The following is a 21,980-nucleotide window of genomic DNA, read 5'->3' as shown; positions in this document are numbered from 1 at the left end:
GTATGTAAGTGGCACCTTTTCACTGTTTTCTAAGTTTGACCAGTGTTTCTATGCATGTTTCGGCAATTGTACACTTAAGTATATTTTCATCTTTAGAACCTTAGTAAGTGGCAATACATCTATCAACTTTTGCCAGTTGAATGAGCACACATTACATATTACTATGATCTTGTTTGGGACACTAAAATAATTAAATATTTCTTTGTTCACTCATTGGCCATTATTTCTTGTCCTCCAAAATGTCTGTTCATGATTATTTACTCTTGAAAGTAGTATTTTTCAGTTTTTCCTATTGTATAATGTTTATTCTTGGTTGTAATCTATCATTTTTCTTCTCTTTCTGTTTGTTTGTTTGAGACAGTCTCCCCATATAACCCCAAATCCTGGTGATCCTCTTGCTTCAGACTTTGAAGTGATGTGGTTATAGGTGTTAACAAATGCATGGCTTTAAATTTTTCCTTTGAAGTGTTTTGTTTATATGAAAAGTTTTCAAACTTTAGTATCACTAAAGTTATCAATACTTTGACTTTGGGCCTAGATAGAATTTAGTTATGAGTGAGCTTAATCAAGAGGATATTTTCATTGGAAATCATTTTGAAAACAGAAAACTTAAGCTTCTTCACTCTTGTGGATAAGCAGAAGGAATTTTCAGTCTGGAATCTTCTATGCCTGTGAAGACAGGTCAATGAGAGAGTGCTTGCCTCAGATGAGTGTGGCCCCTGGTTCAATCCTAGCTCTGCAAGAACAGAGAGCCATGAACCCCAAGAAACTATAAGCAAAAGAAAATGTCTAAAAAATATTTTGTACAGTTCCCCAATTATTTGATAATATTTGTAGAAGTTTTGAAAGAAACAAAACCACACCATTTGGGAGTTAGGTGTTCTTCATTTAACAACTAATAAAAATGAGTCCTTGAAGCATAATAAGATAATTTTCCCCGATTATGGCCAAAACCTAAGGAATTTCTGTCCCATGGCCTGTGGCAGTATCTGGTTTAGATTTTTGAAAGTTGCAGTAGGACTGAGTCCTAAGCGAAGGCTGGTATCTTCTTTTCTCTTAAATAAGGGGAATTTAGGGCCCAAAAATGTGAATACCAGCTCTAGATTGAGTTGTAATATTGAGCTTCCACAGTGCAGACTGGAGTATTCCCTTGGCAAGCACATTTTCCGCGTCTGCTAAAAGGATCTGGGTCTTCCATGCATATAATGACTGGAAAGCAAATCAGTTCCCTTAAGCAAATGTATTGTGGAGGATGCAAAGACACATTTGTGAAGCTGCCAGGTTCAGGTGGTTTTTCTAATGATAAACTCATTTTTTTTTTCAGTGTTTGAAAATCACTTACACATATATGACGTATCTCGGTCCTTATCCACATCTCTCCCTCTTCAGCCCCTACCTTCCCCAATACATCTCTCTCCCAAATTCATTGTTTTTTCTCATGACCCACTGAATCCAATTAGTGTTGAGCTTATGCACACGAGTGTAGTGTCACCCACTGGGGCATGGGCAACCTACCAATGGCCACCCATTCAAGGTGACTCTACCTCCTTCAGCGGCCATCAACTAACTGCCAGTCATTGCTCAGCTAGGGGTGGGTATCGGGAGCCCCTCCCCACTTAATGCTGGAATTTTTGACTTGCTTGATCACGTGCAGGCAATCATAACTGCTATTAGTCCATGTGTACAACTGCCACGTCATTTCCAGAAGACGGCATTTCACAGCACACATCCTCATCTTTGGGCTCTTACTCGCTTTCTGCTCACTCTTCCATGGTGTTCCCTGAGTCTTGGAGAGGGTGCTTGATACAGATATACCATCTGTGGCTGAGTGTTCACAGTTGCTTGCTCTCAGCACTTTGAAGTGTTAAGAGTTTCTGCATTAGCCGTTCCCCAAGGCCAAAGAAGCATCTCTGAGCAAGTTTGAGAGCGCAGCACATATCTATGGATGTAAACACGAATATTCAGAAGGCAATCTGACAACATGACTGTTTAGCAAGACAACATCAATCGGTTCTTCCCCAGGGACAATAGCTTTCCCAACTGTGGGTTTTGACCTTGCTTACAGTACTATCATTGAGTTCCCTGCTGTGCAGCAGACCTGAAATTCAATCACTATGCCTCTCCACCTTGCCATTGTTTCAACGGGCAGCACAGCTTGCCTAGGACTCATGCTCTTTCTGATTGTGACTTTTTGCATTTTGGTTTTCTTTTTCTTTTTTCTTTTCTTTTTTTTTGGTTTTTCGAGACAGGGTTTCTTCTGTATAGCTTTGGAGCCTATGCTAGCACTTGCTCTGGAGACCAGGCTGGCCTCGAACTCACAGAGATCCACCTGCCTCTGCTTCCCGAGTGCTGGGATTAAAGACGTGCACCACCAATGCCTGGCACATTTTGGTTTTCAATAAGAAAATTATATTTCAAATATTGTGAGATTGTCATTTTACTGATAAGACATAAACTAAGTAGGGGATTTTTTTTTTTGGTCTGGCAAAAATTAAAATGTATAAGAGCATGCATGTGCACACACACACACACACACACACACACACACACACACGCATGCACGCATGGTTCCTTCTATTTTAGTATGAAAATCCAGCAAGGATGAGCAGTGATGGGAAGAATAAGCGGTAGTCTGAAACACTGCCAGTTAAGACACTAAAAATGCCATAATATTTTCAAGAATTTATAACCACCATCTTGGATGTGTGTGAACAGAGGTGGCTTTCACGTGATCACCCGCAGACCCGTGCTTCCTCAGGCAGCCACCTATGGTTTTGAAGACAAGTTTCTCCTCCTCTTTACCAGCATTTCTGTGGTAGGTGGGCACCATCCTGACAGTCAGGCACTGGTGGTACCATGCCACAACTGGTGTCTTATGGAATATTATGTGAAGTACTCTCTGAAGTATTGAAAACACCAATTACCTAGCTCATCTTTAGAGGTAAAGTCTTATTGTCATATAGAAGCAATATGAAAATCAGCAATAGCAACAAGACACAAAATAGACTTAGGGAGTCCTTGATCTCTTCCTCAGTTTTCTTTTTCCAAATGCTATCTTACTTAATCAAAGGTCTCTGTGCCATTTTTAAACACCTAGCCTTGGCTTATCTAGCATAGGCTCTTCAGGGCAAGAGAGTAGCCTTTGCACTTCCTGGCCATGCGCCCAACCTGGGAGGATGGCCCTCACTGACACTGTTGAGACCTTTCCTGGAAAGAATCTGCAGGCTGAAGCCCCAGGCTGGAAGAGTCTGTACAGACACCATTTGCTAAAGCACACAGAAAGATGAGCTGCCAGATTGGCCTGAACCTGACAGCACTTTGCTAACAATTTCCAGACCCTCCTGTCTGCTGCCAACCCTTACTACAGGTTTGTCCTTGGAAGAATGCGTTTAAGGGAAGAGCTATAAAAAGGTGGTGGCTCTGATGGGAACTTTATTGTATTCTAAGCATTAAGTTGCCTGAAGGACATTGAAATCGACTCCCACTTTTGCAAAAATTTCTGACAGTAACACATGTGCTTTTGCGGTTTGCACTTTGCAGAAATCAAATTCTTCTGTGAGACTCCAGCCATCGCTGACATTGTCATCCTGGTGGATGGGTCATGGAGCATTGGGAGATTCAACTTCAGGCTGGTTCGAAATTTCTTGGAAAACCTGGTCACAGCATTCAACGTGGGCTCAGAGAAGACACGGATTGGTACACCTTAGGGACCATATGAGCTAACTGCTATTGCAAAATGTCTGCAAGAGTCTTAAGAAATTCAGAAACCCTTTACAGAGCTACATTCAAAGTCATCAAAGGATCAACTGCACCATTGCTCCTGAAAGCATATGTTCAGATCAACATGTATTTATTCCTAGCAATTTGATAATATCCCTACTAAATTTTCCAATTCATGCTGTCACTCATTTGACTATGGAATACATTCATTCTCTATATTTACTATTGATAATAGTGAAATTTTAGAACATAGCTTGCACTTGCATAAGAATTCATCACATAGCCATCTGTGTTTAAAAGAAGCCTCCAAGTCCAGGGAAATGTTGAATCGAAAAGCTAGGAATAATATTTTGGCATTATAATCTTTGTCAAGTTAATTCTAGTTAAGAAATAAAAGAAAAAACCTCCTGTAAATCTTTGTGTCATAGTCTAAGCAATAACGTAATATATTTTCTACAAAAAGTTATAACTTTACTTAAGTAATCATTAGGGAATATCATTCCTTTGAGAATAAAATGACAGCAAATGAACCTAGATCTTTGATCTACACACAGCTGGCCTTTTTGCTTTCAAATGCCAAATACCTTGTTATTTGATAACTTCTAAATAACTAGAAAATATGTAAACTCCCTTCATTCCTTGATACATCCAACCAGACTCCTTTAGCCGATGCCAGGATTTCTCTTTGAAAGCACCGCACCAGGCAAAGAAAAGAATGCTAGACAGATTACGCCATCCGTCATCCCACCTTCTGGAGTGGTCATGTGATCCTGAGCATCAACTTCCTGTTTTCTTTTCCTGCTCTCCAGGCTTGGCACAGTACAGTGGGGACCCCAGAATAGAGTGGCACCTGAATGCCTTTAACACAAAAGATGAGGTGATTGATGCTGTCCGAAGCCTTCCCTATAAAGGAGGGAACACTCTAACAGGTATGTTTTCTCCAGTGCACATTCTTAGCTAAATATTTTGCTGAGCAATTGTATTACTTTATTTTGCTCCTTTTAAAGAGGTGACATAGTGGTTTCTTTCTTCCTTCCTTCCTTCCTTCCCTCCCTCCCTCCCTCCCTCCCTCCCTCCTCCCTCCTCCCTCCCTCCTCCTCCCTCCCTCCCTCCCTCCCCCCTCCCTCCCTCCCTCCTTTCTTTCTTTCTTTCTTTCTTTCTTTCTTTCTTTCTTTCTTTCTTTCTTCCTTTCATTTTTTCCAAAGACAGGGTTTCTCTGTGTAACTTCAGAGCCTATCCTGGCACTCTCTGCAGAGCAGGCTGGCCTTGAACTCAATGAGATTTGCCTGCCTCTGCCTCCCAAGTGCTGGGATTAAAAAAATTCTGAGGAATGATGATAGAAAAACATTAAAAATATTTATTTTCCACCGTTAAACAACTACATTTTCTATACAAGTAGACAACTTGCTATGTTCAGTAAAATACTGCAATTCATAGCACACACTACTCTTGAAACTAAACCCAGGCGTTGGCAGTGTTCATTGGCATTGTGTGGCATGATGCTGCATGCACACAGTGCGGTCTATATGCTATGCATCCAGAAGTAAGGTTGCAGTGATGTGCTGTGTGATGCCACAGGGGCAAGTACAGCCAGAAACACCTCAGATTCATTACACATTATTTATTTATTCATCTATCTCTATATAAAGTTATTTGTATTTACTTGAGACAGTGTCTCACTGTGTAGTTCTGGCTGGCCAGGAACTCTTTGTATAGACCAGGCTGGCCTCAAACTCACAGAGATCTTCCTGCCTCTTCCTCCCCAGTGTCAGTGCTGGGATTTAATGTATGTGCCATCATGCCCTGCTCAGTTGATTTTGAATTGATTTATGATCCACTGTATTCAGACACCTTTAACTGTTGACAATAACTTGTTTTGCCAGCCTCATGACCCTAGATATACAGGGGTTCATGTGACCCACAGTTTAAGAAGCTAGGTTCTAGAAGGAAATGAAGCCATCACCATCTTGGAAGCCAATAGCGGGCAGCATCTAAAATACATAGTGTTTTCCTCTCTCAGTAGCCTCTCATTTCCCTTTCTTTTTTTTAATATTTATTTATTTAATGTGGATGCATATTTATTGCACCACAGGTGGGGAACCTGCAGAGAGTAGACGATGGTGTCAAATCCCCTGGAATGAGAGTTCAGGTGGAGGATTATTAGTTGCCATGTGTTTGCCGGGACCTGAACCTGAATTTATTTATTTATCATGTATACAGTGTTCTGCCTGCAGAAGAGGGCACTGTATCTCATTGCATATGGTTGTGAGCCACCATGTGGTTGCTGGGAATTGAACTCATGACCTCTGGAAGAGCAGTCAGTGCTCTTAACCTCTGAGCCATCTCTCCAGCCCTCATTTCCCATTCTTGAGACAGAGCTTAGCTGTGTAAAACAGGCAGGATCGGAACTCACCAAGTCCCTGCTTCTGCCTCCTGAGTGCTGGGATTCTGAGTATGCATCATCACCTCAATGTTATCTTATTTTTAATTAATGATTTTTTTCTTCACCCTTATTTGAAACTTCAATTCCTAATTGTCATAAAACTATTTGAAGACTTTTGACCCACTAGTATTTTAAATAAGTAATTATTATAACAATATTTTACATTAAAATTTTCTGTGTGGTGAGCATAAGTGGTTTGTGTAGAAGTGGTTTATTTCATAGTATTTTATTTTTTTAGTGTACTTAGGAGTTTAACGGACAAAGTAGACAACATGCAGTAACAAAGGAGCACTACAAGGGGAAAGATGGAAATGCAATTAAAAGATCCAAAAGAAATACCAGCTGTAGGAGGGGAACAAAATCCAAATAAACACCCACTATAAAACAAATGAAGAACATATTTGATGGGTTTAGTAGACCGACTGGGACTCATGAAGAATCTCTAAGATTGATGAGCTCTGTAACAGAAAAGAGGGGGAAAAATCCAAACTAGAAATCCAAGGACTATAGAATAGCTATGAAGGCATGTGATAACAGGAATTCCAGAAGAGAAAAGACATAATACTTGAAATAATAGTAATAATGATGATATTTTTCCCCAAATTAATGACAAGCACCAAATTCTAGATTCAAGTTCTCTCTCTCTCTCTCTCTCTCTCTCTCTCTCTCTCTCTCTCTCTCTCTCGCTCACTCGCTCTCTCTCTCCTTCCTTCCTTCCTTCCTTCCTTCCTTCCTTCCTTCCTTCCTTCCTTCCTCCCCCCCCACTCTGATTCTGAGGATTGAACCCAGCACCTTCTCTAGGCTGGGCAAGGGGTTTACCACTGAGCCATATCTCCAGCACGATTTGGGCAGCTTTGAACCTTAGAATGGCTGTTGCCTTCCACGCTCATATGGCTTGGATGCTCAGCTTTAGCCGTGAAGATCTTATTACAGACTTCTAGGCAAATTGTTAGCAACATGATAATTAATCACCTTGCCAATTGGAAGCATACTCTAGTGGAATTGTTAATACCCATGAAAAAGTATTAAACACAGATGCAATGTTTTCTTATTGCCTTCCAGGTAAAAATTGCCCCCACCGACAGCAGCGAGTTTAGACCTCGGATGGGAATGTAGATTCATGATTAGTTCAGTGAAGCATGTGTGAGGCTCTAGAGTTAATCTTTAGTCTTGCCCCCAAATAAAGAAAATAAATAAATACGATCAAGGAGAGGGAAGAAGGGAGAGTTTTTATTATGTAACCTAAATTTTGATACTTAACAAGACTACAGCCAATGTTTAGTTGAGTGATTTCTTGCCATAAAGAATGTTGTTGTTTTGTATATTAATTTGAAAAGAAGAAAAAGAAAAATAAGAAAGAAATGATTTCTTAAACAGTACTGTGAGAGACAAAAATACCCATTAAAAATTCATCCAAGAGAAGTATATTTATTGTTAAGATGAATGAAATGTGTTATTCTGCAGTAGCTTAATTGTTATTTGCTATGTTTTCTGTCCTCTGAAGAAAAGAAGTCTAAGGAAGAATCCAGGATGTGTTATCCTCTATGTTGTGTACCCTGATGCAATAGCAGGTTCTTTTTTTATTACCTTTATTCTAGTGGATTTGGGTTTTTCATTAGCTCCTATCAGATTGTTGTAAAAATGAAGGCTCACATCTAATAAAAACACTTTTAGCTCTACACATCCTAGGGATACGATTTCCAAGAAATGTTTGGTTTGTGTTTATTTTTCCCAGGCCTTGCTCTGAACTTCATTTTTGAAAATAGCTTCAAACCAGAAGCAGGATCAAGGAGTGGGGTTTCCAAGATTGGCATTTTAATCACAGATGGAAAATCCCAAGATGATATTATCCCACCATCTAGAAACCTCCGTGAGTCTGGTGTAGAGCTGTTTGCCATAGGTAGGTTTTCTTTTTAAATTTTTATTTATTGTCTATGTAGCTAGTATGAGTGGAATTGTGTGTGTGTGTGTGTGTGTGTGTGTGTGTGTGTGTGTGTGTGTTTGTATTTAGAGGATAACTTGTGAGGGTCAATTCTCTGCTTTCACCATGTGAGTCCCAAGAATGGAATTCATTGGGCTTGGCAGGAAGTTCCTTTCCCCTCCAAGCCCTGTAACCAATCCCTGTTGTTTTAAAGCCAGGCCTGGCTAGTAGCTGACACTGGTCTTGAACTTGTGACCCTGTCTCAGTTTGAGTGCAGGGATCACTAGTGCCAATACACTCAGCTACAGTATGTTGCTATGTGTCTCTACGGTCCAGCCTTCGCAGTGAATGTAGGTACATACCACTTAATTCAACATGGACTACATGGAAAGCCAGAGGCCAGCACAGTTTCTATATCCCACTAGCCATCTGAGTCCCCCTTCCTTGCATTTCAAACAAGAGTGATTGTGCCATGTACACCGCAGTGTTTGGAACTTTAAGGCAAATGCTGAGCACAAACCTTTTGAAAAGCATATAGTGACGTGAATCTATAGTTAGATACACATTTGTTTCCATTTAATCAGCCATGGCTTGCTCTTCAGGGTCAGTTTATAGCTGTCTGTTTGCTAGTTGCACAAGAAGTAATCACTTCCCACATATTCAAGGATTGAGAATCCTGCAGCTATTAAAGCCGTGTGGTGTGCCTGATTGAATCAGGCACTCTGAAAGCTATCATTTTACGAAAAAGGATATATACAACAGATCCAGAATAATTACAAAACTATTTACATGATAAGCTTTGCCTTCAGTTAAAATGTTTACAAGTTCTCTGGCAAGCGGGAAGTCTTCTCTTTAGTAGAGACCAATAAACTTTGGCAGAAAACAAAACAAAACAACAGCCTGATTGCCAAGACATTGAAACATTAATCAAAATGGTGTAGCAAATCTCTCAACAGGGCTCTGAAGACACTTGAAGTCTTTTGTTAAGAATGGCACACTTAGTTACATTTTACAGGTGAATTATTCCGCTGTCAATCTTTCGTCTCATTAAGATGTACTTTTCAAGCCAGGCAGTGGTGGCACATGTCTTTAATCCCAGCCACTCAGGAGGCAGAGGTGGGCGGGTCTCTGTGAGTTTGAGGCCAGCCTGGTCTATATAGAGTGAGTTCTGGGACAGGCTCGAAAGCTACACAGAGAAACCCTGTCTCAAAAAAGAAGAAGGAAAAAAAAAAAAGGAAAAAGAAAAGAAAAAGAAAAAAAGATATGCTTGTCAAGAGCATGCTTCAATCTTTTCATGAACTTTCTGTATTCTTTTTTTTTTGACATTTTCATTTTTATTATACATATTGTGATGACACAAGACATTATCTCAAAGTGGTTGTAATTTAAATATCTGTTGTAGAAATGTGATACATTGAATTTCATTCACATTTTAGGTTTCTTTTTTTAAGCTTTCTTTTTTTCTTTTACATTTATTTATTTATTTATTTATTGCTTATACAAAGCAAGTTATTAACAGAAAATAATTTGAGAAGTCCTGTTCACAGACGGTGACCACGACGACCACCCTTCCTTCGGGTGCTGTCAGAGGGGATGGGGGTGACATCCTCAATCCGCCCAATCTTCATCCCTGAACGAGCAAGAGCTCTGAGGGCTGACTGGGCTCCAGGTCCAGGGGTCTTGGTCCTGTTTCCTCCCGCAGCTCGGAGTTTGGTATGCAGGGCAGTGATTCCCAGCTCCTTGCACCTCTGGGCAACACCCTGGGCAGCCAACATGGCTGCATATGGGGAAAAGTCATCTCTGTCAGCCTTTACCTTCATTCTACCAATCACCTGGCAGATGGTTTCCTTGCCAGAAAGATCGGTAACATGGACAAAGGTGTCGTTGAAAGATGCAAAAATGTGGCAGACACCAAAAACATTCTCTCCTTCAGCCACTTGAGGCCCAAGGCTGATGACCTTTCTTCCTTCTTTTCCTTCCCCTTGCGAGGTGCCATTTCTGATCGTTGTCTCCAGACTTCTCCATCAGAAAGAGAGCCCTTTTTTTATTATAAAGAAAATTAGTTTACATGTCAATCCCAGGTCCTCTCCCTCCCCTCCCCCCCCCAACTAATGCCCTACCTATCCCATACCCTTTCTGCTCCCCAGGGAGGGTGAGGCCTTCCATAGGGGGTCTTCAGAGTCTGTCACTCTTTGGGATAGGGCCTAGGCCATCCCCCTTGTATCTAGGCTCAGGGAGTATCCCTCCATGTGGGATGGGCTCCTAAAGTCCATTCCTATGGTAGTGATAAGTACTGATCCACTGCAAGAGGCCCCATGGATTTCCAAGGACTCCCCACTGACACCCACATTCAGGGTTCTTCATTGGAAGAGAATACTTACAGGTTCTGCAGAGGTCAGAAAAGACAACAGTTGATACAGTACTGAAGTGAACTATACCCTTCTTTCCTAATCCTACTGTCTTAGTTAGGGTTTCTATTGCTGTGAAGAGACACTGTGACCATGCAACTCTTTTTTATTACTATTTTTTCCTATATTTTACATAAGAACCACAGTTTTCCCTCCCTCCTTTCTGCCTGTTCCCTCCCCCCACCTCCAATCTCCCCATCCCTCCATCCACTGCTCCTCTGTTCAGAAAGGGGCAGGCCTCCCCTGGGAGTCAACAAAGCATGGCATGTCACATTGAGATGGGACCAAGCTGCTCTGCCTGCATCCAAATGGCAGCCTACAGAGTGGGGATAGGTCTTCACCAACCTCACATCCGACAGAGGGCTGATCTCCAAAATATATGAAGAACCCAAGACACTAGCAATGGAAATAACAATAGTCCAATTTAAGAATAGAGAATAGATTTAAACAGAGAGTTTTCAACAGAAGAATCTCAAATGACCTCAATACACTTAAAAAATTGTTCAACATCCTTAGTCATCAGGGGAATGCAAATCAAAATGATTCTGAGATACTGAGACACTGTGACCCCCAGCGACTCTTTATAAAGTTTAATTGAGGTTTAGTTCATTAACACCATGGCCAGAAGCATGGTGTGGAAACTTGGCAGCATGCAGAGAGACATGGTTGGTGCTGGAGAAGTTGCTAAGAGTTCTACTTCTGAATTCTCAGACAACAGGAAGAGTGAAACACTGGGCCTAGGTTGAACTTCTGAAACCTTAAAGCCCACCTCCAGTGACATACTTCCTTTGACAAGGCCATACCTACTCCTACAAGGCCACATCTCCTAATAGGCCACTCCCTATGGCTATATGGGTGGCATTTTATTCAAACTATCACACCTACTGAATTGAAATAGCTAGGAAGAAGGTGTCTGGCAAGCTATACTTTAAAAACATACCCAGATCAGGCCAGATATAGTGGTGTAATCCTTTCATTTTGGCACTTGGGAGGAAAAGGCAGGCAGATCCCTGTAAGTTCCATGCCAGCCTGGTTCACATAGAGAATTCTCCACCAGCCAAGGCTACCTATGGGACTCTGGGCTTTGAAAACACTCTTCAGGGTTGAGAACTTCTGACAAACCCATTAGAGTACCCTCTCTGTGAGTGCTGATACGTTTTTCTTCTTAGAGAAAGACTGTAGAAGATTCCTGCTTATGCATTTTATTTCATTCTTAGTTTATAGAGTAGAGTAGGTTGCTGATTGGTCACTTCTTTTTTTTTTTCTTAGAAAGGAAAGGGTAATTTGCAGCATTAGTTCATTGGCATCATGGCAGAAAGCATGCCAGCATGCAGGCAGACATGGCGCTGGAGAACGAGCTGAGCGTTCTACATCTAGATTAGCAGGCAGCAGGAAGAGAGCTGTTTTGTTTGTTTGTTTGTTTTTTGAGACGGGTTTTCACGTGTGTAGTTCTGGAACTCATTCTGTAGATCAGGCTGGCCTTGAACTCAGAGATCCGCCTGCCTCTGAGTACTGGGATTAAAGACGTGCACTTATTGGTGTTTGGCATGTCTGACAATAGTTGCAGAAACCGTTGACACTGTGTTTTTCCCTTCTTTTCCTACTCCATGCACTCTCTCTAAACAGTGAGTCACTAGAGGGTGCGATTCATCTCTCCTTCCCACACCCTGTCCGGTGTCGTCATTTGACAAGTGCTCTGTAAATGACCTGGTGGTCTAAAATATTTCAAAGACAGCACTATTACTCTTAGCACTGAAAATCAAGATGCTCATAAATGGTGCATCTAAGAGAAGTATATTGTATTTGTTCAAGTAAGCAGGGAATATTGTTTTGAAGTATACAACTGTTGGCTGCTGCATTTTCCATTCATAGACAAGAAAATAAAAGAGGACCAAGGGAAAAATTAAGGATGTGTCGCATTCCAATTTTGCTTTAGTATTTTAATATCCTTGTTATCTTGTTTGCCTGTGGTTGTGGAAGGCAAGATGAATATTGTACCATAGTGGTATGAAGGAGCCATCTCATACCAGTTCCCAAGAGCCAGCTGTGCACATTGCATCCCTCATTTGCATCTTGACCTGGCGTAGGTGTTTGAGGTAATTCATGGGTATCTAGACTATAGAAAATGGTAAATACTGGAAACGAGGGCAGAAAGATGACTGTTGCATATTTAGCGGCACAGTCCTGGAACACAAAAGGGCAATAAACTACGTGGTCATTTTGGTCCTGGGCATTGATTCAGTTGCTTGTCCTAGGCATTACCATTTACTACTCTGAAGTTGAACAGTGCATCTTTCAGAGCTGCCAATGAGAGAAAAAAATGCCTATAACCCATTCTTAGACTGGCTGCTCAGATTGGGGGTTACAGAATGCTTTATTCAAGACTCACTCACTTCACTGTGTGCCAGGCATTGTGGTGAGCTCTGGGATGCAAAGATGAGTGGAACAAACTCCTGACTGCACAAATTCCTTCCAAGTCATTACCACCATTTCCTTTATTTTCCATGCATTTTCAACAGTCAAACTATTTTATTCATGAAGATGGGGAAGCACAAACATGGGAGAGGAGAGAGACAGAATCTTTTTCTAGCATTTCTATCAAGTGTAGACTTGCCAGGCATGGGAAAGCATCTTCTCTACTAAGCTTCTGCTTCAGCACACAATTAATGTCACACTGACTCAGTTGTGTATTCTAGAAGTCCTGTGGGCAAGAAGGTTCAGATACACCTTTCTTTAAGTCTCTCATCCAGTAAAGAAAACCTCTGCAGAAGAATTCAGCTAATGGAGGATTATCTTGTATGTTTATCCAGAATTTTATGCTTTTGTTAATAATCTGTAGAGAGTGTTTAAACAAAACCTAGTGAGCTCATCTGGATGTTATTTGAACTTCTCCAGAAAATACCTGGAAAGGAGCAATTTTCATGATTTTACGGTCTCCTAATCACATAATGAGTTGACTACTAAAGCTTTGTTCCTTGGCATGTAGAGTGTGAAAGAAGTGTCAAAGTGTAGGCATTTGAGAAGTCCTCTGTAGCAGGCATTTCTTTAATACCCTCAGATGATTGATGCTACAGGGATTTTTGTTTGCTGACTCGCGGAGGGAGTACCTCTCCCTTTCCATCTCCAAGTTCCTTTGCTCTTTGTAATGCACCATTGGAAAGGCAGTGCGGTGTAGTGGAACCACTGTGATAGCCTTTCCAGTCGTGTGTCCTTTAGAAAAGTTCACTAACTGTGTGTGTGCAAAGCAGCAGAAACAACAACAGTGGTTGTGAGAATTGTAATTATTGATGGAATAAGCAATGCAACTCTAGAGTCAGAGCAAACACACTGCACACGTGTCTCCAGCCACTGCCCTTTTGTCCTACTATCTTTTACTAACCTCCAGACACTCAGCATTCTGCTTGACGTGTGGTGATGAAACTCAGTAGAGATAGTAGAAGGAACTTCCTTATTTGATCCATCACAATTTGCAGAGATCACTGGGCAGTAAATTGTGTTTGTGTCCATTCAAAAAATATTTTCACCCATATTCCCCTCTGGTTTAGTACTGTATAAAGTTTTAATTCTAGCAGTATTTCTCAATTTTATTTTGTTGAGGTACAGCATCTCACATTATACAGCAGGCTAGCCCAAGCTCATAGTTCTCCCACCTCCTGAGTGATGAGATTATAAGCATGATTTTGAATGAATAAACTTACTTTGCCGAAGTTTAAGCCTAAAGATTGATAGTTTTTGGTATTAGCTAGTTATTCTTGATTCTGCAATATTTGTTCAAGCCAGAAATTATATCCATTTATCTTCCTGTTGGGGAATGTTGAGCAAAATCACTGCTTAATTATTTAGGAAACAACATTCCCTCTTTCTTTTTCTTTTTCTTTGGTTTTTGAGATGGAGTCTCACTGTGTAGCACTATTTGGTCTATAATTCACTCTGTAGACCAGGCTGGCCTTGGGTTTTCACAGAGATCTGCTTGCCTTTGCCTCCCAACTTCTTGGATTAAAGGTTTGTGCCACCATACACCATCATATCTTTCTTCTGTAATTAAAACAAAACATTCAAATGAGTAAATACCATGCATTCATTATGTCCCCCCCAACCCTAATACTCTGCCTTTTCTTTCTCCTTCTCCTTTTGTGAGTTTCCTTTCTTTCCCTCATAGGTTTGGTTTGTAATTTCATGTTACATTTATGAATAAGATTTTACTACCTAAAAGCTAGGACAGTGAGAGAAAAAAAATACAGTATTTGCCTTTCAGAGACTGGCTTAATCAATATGATTATCTCCATTTATACCCACTATCCTGTAAATGACATAATTCCTCTCTGGTGACTGAAAATATTGTTGTGTATGTATGCCACATTTTCTTTATCTGCTTCAGTGTTATTGGACACATAATTCGATCCCATCATCCGAGTAGAGGATACTTTGGTTGTGGTAGAGACTAGGCTGACTTCACTATAACTAATCAAGATCACCATCCTCCCTGTTATTCTCAATGGCAGGGGTTAAAAATGCCGACCTGAATGAGCTGCAGGAGATTGCCTCTGAGCCAGACAGCACTCATGTGTACAATGTTGCTGAATTTGACCTGATGCACACAGTGGTGGAGAGCCTGACCAGGACTGTGTGCTCCAGAGTGGAAGAGCAAGACAAGGAGATTAAAGGTAAGCCAGGGCAGAGAGGTCCAATGGGAGTGGGCAGGACAATATATACAGGCTGTCACTATCTTCATAGGTCTCTAACCAAACACATGTTGCTGGATTTTCTTCCAGCCAGGTCCTGCTGCCCTTATCAGCCCCAAATACACACACAGATGCTATGTTAATTATTAAACTGTTGGCCAAATGGCTAGGGTTCTTATTGGCTAGCTATGTCTTAACTATTAGCTCATTTCTATTAATCTATGTATTTCCACGTGGTGTTATCTTACCAGAGAAGGGTACGGACCTGCTACTCCTCTGTGGTCTACATGGTGACTGTCTTTGGCAGGTTCTCTCAGCCTGCTTTTCCCGGAATTCTTCTCATCTCCTAGTCTTGCCTGTCTTCCTGCCTTATTGGCCAACAGTGTTTTATTCGTCAACCAATAAGAAAAACATATGTACAGAAGGACATCCCCCAACACACACACACACACACACACACACACACACACACACACACACACACACACACACACACCTATCATTGTGGACACAGCACTACCATTGTGGACACTGAACCATAAATGAGATAAAACACGTCCACAGTCTGTCACCATGCGCATATGTCAGTCATGGTGGGCACATGGACTATTTTTTATTTTCAAGTTGACTTTCTTAATACTCCATTTTGTTTCTGGTGCCTGAGTCATCAATCAAAAAGAAACACATACACTGGCAGCCTCGTGAGATTCAGGGACACCTGCTTTGACTAGGAGGGGATTATCTCTGAAGCGTTAATGTTTAAAACATTCCATTTTTCAAATAAAATGCTCAACATTGAGATCATTATGTAATCATATAAGATGTAAGGAACACTACACAGAGAGCTAGCATCTTCTTTTCCAGCTCTACCCTAATGGCAGCACCTTGTAGTGACACCATAATACCAGCACACTATGGAGAGAGAGACTCAGTATGAGAGACACTTCCATCCCAGGAATCTTCCTGCCGCCATTCACAAACAACTCTCCATCATTTTATCACCCTCTTGCTAAATCCTGACAACCACTCAAGTGGTCTCCATTTCGATTTTTACTTTTTCATTGGAAGACTGTTATACAAGTGGAATTACCGAGCATTCAGCCTTTGGGGATTGGATTTTTCCATACAGAATAATTCCCTGCAGATTTATCCACACTATATGTGTATAGGTAACCCGTTGTTTTCATTGCAGAGTTATCTTCTGTGGTATGGAAGTGCCACCATTTGCATGTTCTTGATTCTTTCCAGCTTGAGGATACTATGAGAAAGCTGCTGTGAAAACTTGTCTATTGATTCTTGTGTAAATATGTGTTTTAATTTCTCTGGAATAATGCCCAGGAATGCAATGACTAAACAGCATCTTGAGTGCATGTTTAGTTCAGTTTGGTTGCCTTTAAGAAACTGCCAGACTATTTCTAGAGTCTAAAATTATATGCTCCAAGTGGCAACATGGTAGTGCTCCAGTTCCTATGCATTGACACCAATACTCATGTTGTTTTTGGTTTGGTTTGGTTTTCAGTTAAGCCATACTGAAGGTTATAGTCAGATAATATTGTGGGTTTTGATTTTCATTTCTCTCGTGGATGGAATATTGAACCTTTCATTTGCTTGTCTTTTCTTCTGTTTGTCATCTATGGTGTAACACTCCTATTAAAAAGACTTGAGACATTTTCTAATTGAATGTTGTGTGCCACCATCAGTTAGGTGTAATTCTGTAGTTTTATTTCAAGCTCTTTGGCCTCTTCTCTTAGGTTACCTTGTCTAATTTTCTTCCAGAAATATTTTTTAATTTACTGTAGCTATATAGTAAGTGTTTAAATTGTGTAGACTTGAGTTCTTTCATTTATTTATTTTACAAATTCCCATGACATCTATATAGATATCAGATTACAGCCTTTGGGAGTTGGTTCTTCCCTCTCTTCCAACTTCATTGAGACAGGTCTCTCTTGTTTCTGCTACTGTGCAGGGATTGCAGGTACCACCACATCTTGGGTTCTGGGGCTCTAAGCCAGTGTGTGACTTGTAAAGCTAGTGCTTTTACCCACTGAGCCATCTTCACAGCCTTGATTATTCTTTTTAAGTTTTTAAAAGCTCCATCTCTTTATTACTCTATTAAATATTAGGATATCTTTATTCAATAAAACTTTACTTGAATTTTTATAGGAAATTCATCATCACAGGAATATTATCAGTTACAAAGTATTCACTTGGTGAAAGAATCATTTTTGCTTTGTTGGGGATATCCAGTCCATGAATATAGTATACCTGTTCACATAGTTAGATATGTTTTTATTTCTTTTGTTAGCATTTTATAGTTTTTTAGGACTTGAGTCCTATCTGCTTATTTTTACTATAAAGACCTTGTTAGAATTGTACAGATTATTTAACTTTATATGAATGATTTTGATTGAATTTTTAATTTCAGTGTCCAGATGTTTATTTCTTGAAAATAGAAATAAATTTGTTTTTTGCATATTTATCATGTATACCATATACATGATTTGAAATTACTAAATAGTTTAGGGGTTTTATTCTGGATTTAAAATCTTTTTTATGTAGAAGGTTGTATAAGTTCCAAATGGAAATACTTTTGTTTTATTTCTTTTCTAAATTTTGCCATCATTTATTTCATTTTCTTGTCTTATTGCATTTGCTGTAATTATTCATACCAAGTTGTATGTAACTATTGCATAGGGATATTGTTGCCGTATTTATTCCCTTTGATTTTCAAGGAACTGTAAATGTTGGAGAATTGTGTAGAGTTATTCACACACTCCACTATGACTCTTTTGATGTCTGTAGGGTCTGTAGTAATGACTCAAATTTCCTTCCTGATAATTGGTGAGCGACACACACAGAATTCTCTTACCTTCAGCCATTGTTTTCTTTCCTATAACTATGTGTCACAAAATGTGTTATTCCATATTTCTCTATTTATGATACAATCACACTAGAAATTTTATAACTCCTGTTCAGTTATCAAACAGAGTTTCCTGAGACAATGTCTCCTGTAGCTTGGGGTGCTTTTTCATTTGCTATGTATCTGACGATGACCTTGAACTTCTGACCCTTCTGCTTCCGTTTCCCAGTGCTGGGATTACAGGTGTGTGCCAGTGTGCCCAGTTTATGTGGTTCTGGAGATTAGACCCAGGGTTTCATGCATGATAGACAAGCACTCTGTCAAGTGAGCTGCATCTCCAGCTCTCCCTCCCTCCATCCCTTTTATATATTTTAATATTTTTATTTTAATAATTTAATTATTTAAAATTTTAATATTTTAAAATTATTATTTTAAAATAATTTTATTTCTAGTGAGGATCAATACATTTTTAGCCCCTTTAAAAGAACAGTCTGAAAAAAAATAAATAAAAGGACAGTCTGTTGGTGACAGTGTTTCTTCTTTTTTTCTGAGAATATCTTGGTTTTCCCTGCATTGCTGACTCATATCTTTGCTGGACGTTGAGATCTTGATAAACACTTCTATTCCTGAACATGCAGACAGAGTTGTCTCTCCTCTGGGTTTCCAGGGTTTGATAAATTGGTTTTCTTCTTCAGGTAAGGGGCATTCTCTCATTGTTTAAAAGATGTTTTTCTTCATATGTAGTATTCATGAGTTTGCATATGGTTGGCTTAGTGTGAATTCTTGTGAATCCTACCTTGTGCAGAGTCCTAACTTCTTTTTCATGCCCCTTTAAGATTCTGATGTTATGAACTAAAGATATTTTGTTATAGTCACACATATATTTAAGTCTCTTATTATCAGTATTAGCTCTTTTTATTAAAAGAAATGTTGAGGTAGATTACGTATCTCAGCCTGGCTTTGAGCAAACTGTGGTCCAGTTTGGCTTTGAACTCATCCTGTAACCAGGATTCAAGGACTTGAATTCCTTATCTGCTGCATTTACCTTCCAAGATGCTGCGTTTGAGTATGGATCTCCACACCCAGTTCTGCTGAGTTTTAAGTCTGATTATTCTTTCTTGCTTCGATCAGGCCATTTCTGTTCTAGCAAACAAGCTTCCTGATTCTTCCCTCTGTCTGCCTCACTGCTGTTGAGCCCTTTCATGAATGTTACTATTGATTTTTTATTTTCTGGGAGTCTTACATTGTTAATGGTTTTAATTGTGTTTTTCATTGTCCATTTGTGCTGAAGCATTCCATGGAGGCTGCACTTTCTGGGTTAAGTATCTTTCTCTGATACCACCCTGCTAAGAGTGGGGAGTAATACTTCAGTTTTGCTCTAGTTCAGATTAGAAGCCTGGGTTACTTACTTTGCCTACATCAGTTTCTTAGGTGAAAAGGGTTACCTACTGGCCTGTCATTAACACACACCTCATTAGGGAAGCAGGCCTCCCTCATTTCTGTTTCCTAAGTGACATTTCTGTGGGAGTTGCTTCCATATTGTGGGAAGCTGTGTAGGACCTGGCACACTATTGTGTCTCCCCAAGTGAAGGGGTATAGGGGTTACATCATGATTAGCAGGCTTTGTGGAGCCTAGGCAGCCCTTTCTGTGAGCACCACTGCCGTCACAGGTAGGATGGTAGGAAGGGCTTTCCAGCTTGGATGGGGGGATGGGGGTGGGTGTTGTAACACACTATGAAAACCAAAATAGGGTGGAATTTAGGGTCCCAGCAGCCTTTGGCTGCCGTTGTGTGACGGTATCAGAGAGGTGGAGTACAGCTATTTTCCTTAGTGCTTGCCCAGAGTTACTGTCTGTCTTTGTACGCTAGCTTTCCCCTGGTCCTTTGGCAATAGAGACCAGTCTTTGTTGGAACAGTTTTTGATGTTTCTATGCTGCCTGATGCTTTTACCTTCCTGTTAGGGACATTTGAGCACTAAGGAGAAAGGAGAATCACTTCCGTCGTGTTACTTGGCTGCCGCAGTGCCTCTTGACTCTACCTGTTTCTCTCTGACTCCAGTGTCCTTTTATGCTTGTCCAGAAGTTTAGTTATTCTTAAGGAGGGTAGAGAAAAATGCAGGTAATCTGTCTTCTTTGGGATAAATTCAGCATCGATGTTCAATCCCTGCTCCTCACTGTATTAACTGGTCTGCAGGTTACACCTGGTTCACAGGGTCTGGGAAAGGGGACAATATCAAGGTCTTATTTTGATAAAATAAGGAGTTTGGTTTATTTCTTGTCTTTGTTATATCTCAGAGAGTTTCATTGTTATGTTTCAATTATTTCTATCATTCTCTTTCATTATCTCTTTCTATCATTCTACTTTCCATGTCCCAAATCTCTTTGGGCTGGGTTGGGTACCCTAGCTGTAGGATTGTGAACAAATTTTTTCTGACCTTCAGAGTGAGGCTATTTTACATCTGAGCTTTTCCTACATAACACCATATAAATACATGCATACAGACAGACCGACACACACACACACACACACACACACACACACACACACACACAAACACACACATTCTTTATATATACTTGGTAAGAAAGCATGTATCACTCAATTTTTCAAACAATGCTAAATAATTTTCCCATTGCTGTGGTTATTAAAGTTCTTTTGGGTTCCCTAAAAGTTTGAGGATTCTTAGCAATCAATCACTTTAGTCTTGCTTTCATGTTGTGTTCCCTCTCTACTAAGATTTTTACATTCCCCAAATTTATAAAACCATTTCTTTAACAGGTACAAGGCACACACCATGGGTGTTCATTACATGTCAGTTTCTTTTCTACTTTTATGTCTAGATATCGATCACTTGTTGACTGGACAACAAATTTAGATGCTTTGTATCTGGAAGAACCTAAATACAGTCTCATCTCTGAGAGACTACTTGTCAGTACTGGTCTGTTTGTTACCTTTATTGTGCCTTGATTTTTCTCTTCTACAAAACATGGGCAGTAATAGTAACAGTTGAGAATTAAAACAACACCTCTAAAAATCTCAAAAGAGTAACTTTGGATATGTGCACATTCACTTAAATGCTTGTTATTATTAACAATTCTTGCCAAAGTTTCTGAGAATTAAGAACTCTGTTGCATTTCAGTTTATATCCTAAGAATTTGCCTTAGTGAACGGTTTTCCATGAACACTAAAAGTTTTGAATGAATGAAAGAATAAATACAAGACTTAAACAATGGAACCAACTTGTCCACAGAGGAGACTCTTAGGGACACCACAGCATCAGTAGTCTGGCTAGTGGCATTTCTTAGGCTCATAGGATTGACTTGGGAAATCAGATTTATCTGGTGTATTTCTTTCATTTAGCATCAGCCCTTGCCACCATTGGGCCACCCACAGAGTTGATTACTTCTGAAGTCACCGCCAGGAGCTTTATGGTTAACTGGACTCACTCCCCAGGGAAAGTGGAAAAATACAGAGTTGTGTATTATCCCACCAGAGGTGGAAAACCAGAGGAGGTAATATGACAGTCTTTCCAAACTTCTCAATCCCTGAAGTCTTTATAGGGGGGATGAAATAGAATTGTATGTGTAGGACATTATCTGGTTGAATACTGTAAGTGATTTGAAATGGATCTCTACATGCCTGTATTGTTCCTCCATCTCTCCAAGTTGTGGTATCCACAGTTCTCTCATCCCATCACACAGTTACCATCAGAATGGATCAAGTATGCATTTATAACCTAGTGTACTCTATTCTCAAAATTAGCAAGGTCTAAATTCACTACGATTCAAATTCATATTTTTCTATTTTGGAGCTGTCAGGTATTTCTGTCGTAGTGAAGACCGTATGTTCCAAATTATGTGGTTATATCGATGAGCTAGTCACCAGGCATTGGTGGAGCACGCCTTTAATCCCAGCACTTGGGAGGCAGAGGCAGGCAGATCTCTGTG

The 21,980-nt window shown here is 40.1% G+C and overlaps 1 protein-coding gene and 1 pseudogene across 1 annotated transcript in view; one reads left to right on the top strand and one right to left on the bottom strand.

Annotated features, from left to right (window-relative positions):
- Positions 1 to 21,980, top strand: part of LOC103158800 (collagen alpha-1(XIV) chain) — a 208,269-nt gene that overhangs the window by 61,622 nt on the left and 124,667 nt on the right. The window contains exons 7-11 of the mRNA XM_027431692.2: positions 3,541 to 3,696; positions 4,530 to 4,649; positions 7,899 to 8,063; positions 14,995 to 15,156; positions 21,394 to 21,545. Of these exons, the coding sequence (XP_027287493.1) occupies positions 3,541 to 3,696; positions 4,530 to 4,649; positions 7,899 to 8,063; positions 14,995 to 15,156; positions 21,394 to 21,545 (755 nt within the window). The remainder of the gene's footprint in view (positions 1 to 3,540; positions 3,697 to 4,529; positions 4,650 to 7,898; positions 8,064 to 14,994; positions 15,157 to 21,393; positions 21,546 to 21,980) is intronic.
- Positions 9,578 to 10,092, bottom strand: LOC113837497 (annotated as a pseudogene).

The sequence above is a fragment of the Cricetulus griseus genome, chromosome 10 (genome assembly GCF_003668045.3).
Source record: "Cricetulus griseus strain 17A/GY chromosome 10, alternate assembly CriGri-PICRH-1.0, whole genome shotgun sequence".
Taxonomy (NCBI): domain Eukaryota; kingdom Metazoa; phylum Chordata; class Mammalia; order Rodentia; family Cricetidae; genus Cricetulus; species Cricetulus griseus.
The sequence above is the reverse complement of the archived record's forward strand: the minus strand, read 5'-3'. Positions and strand labels throughout refer to the sequence as shown.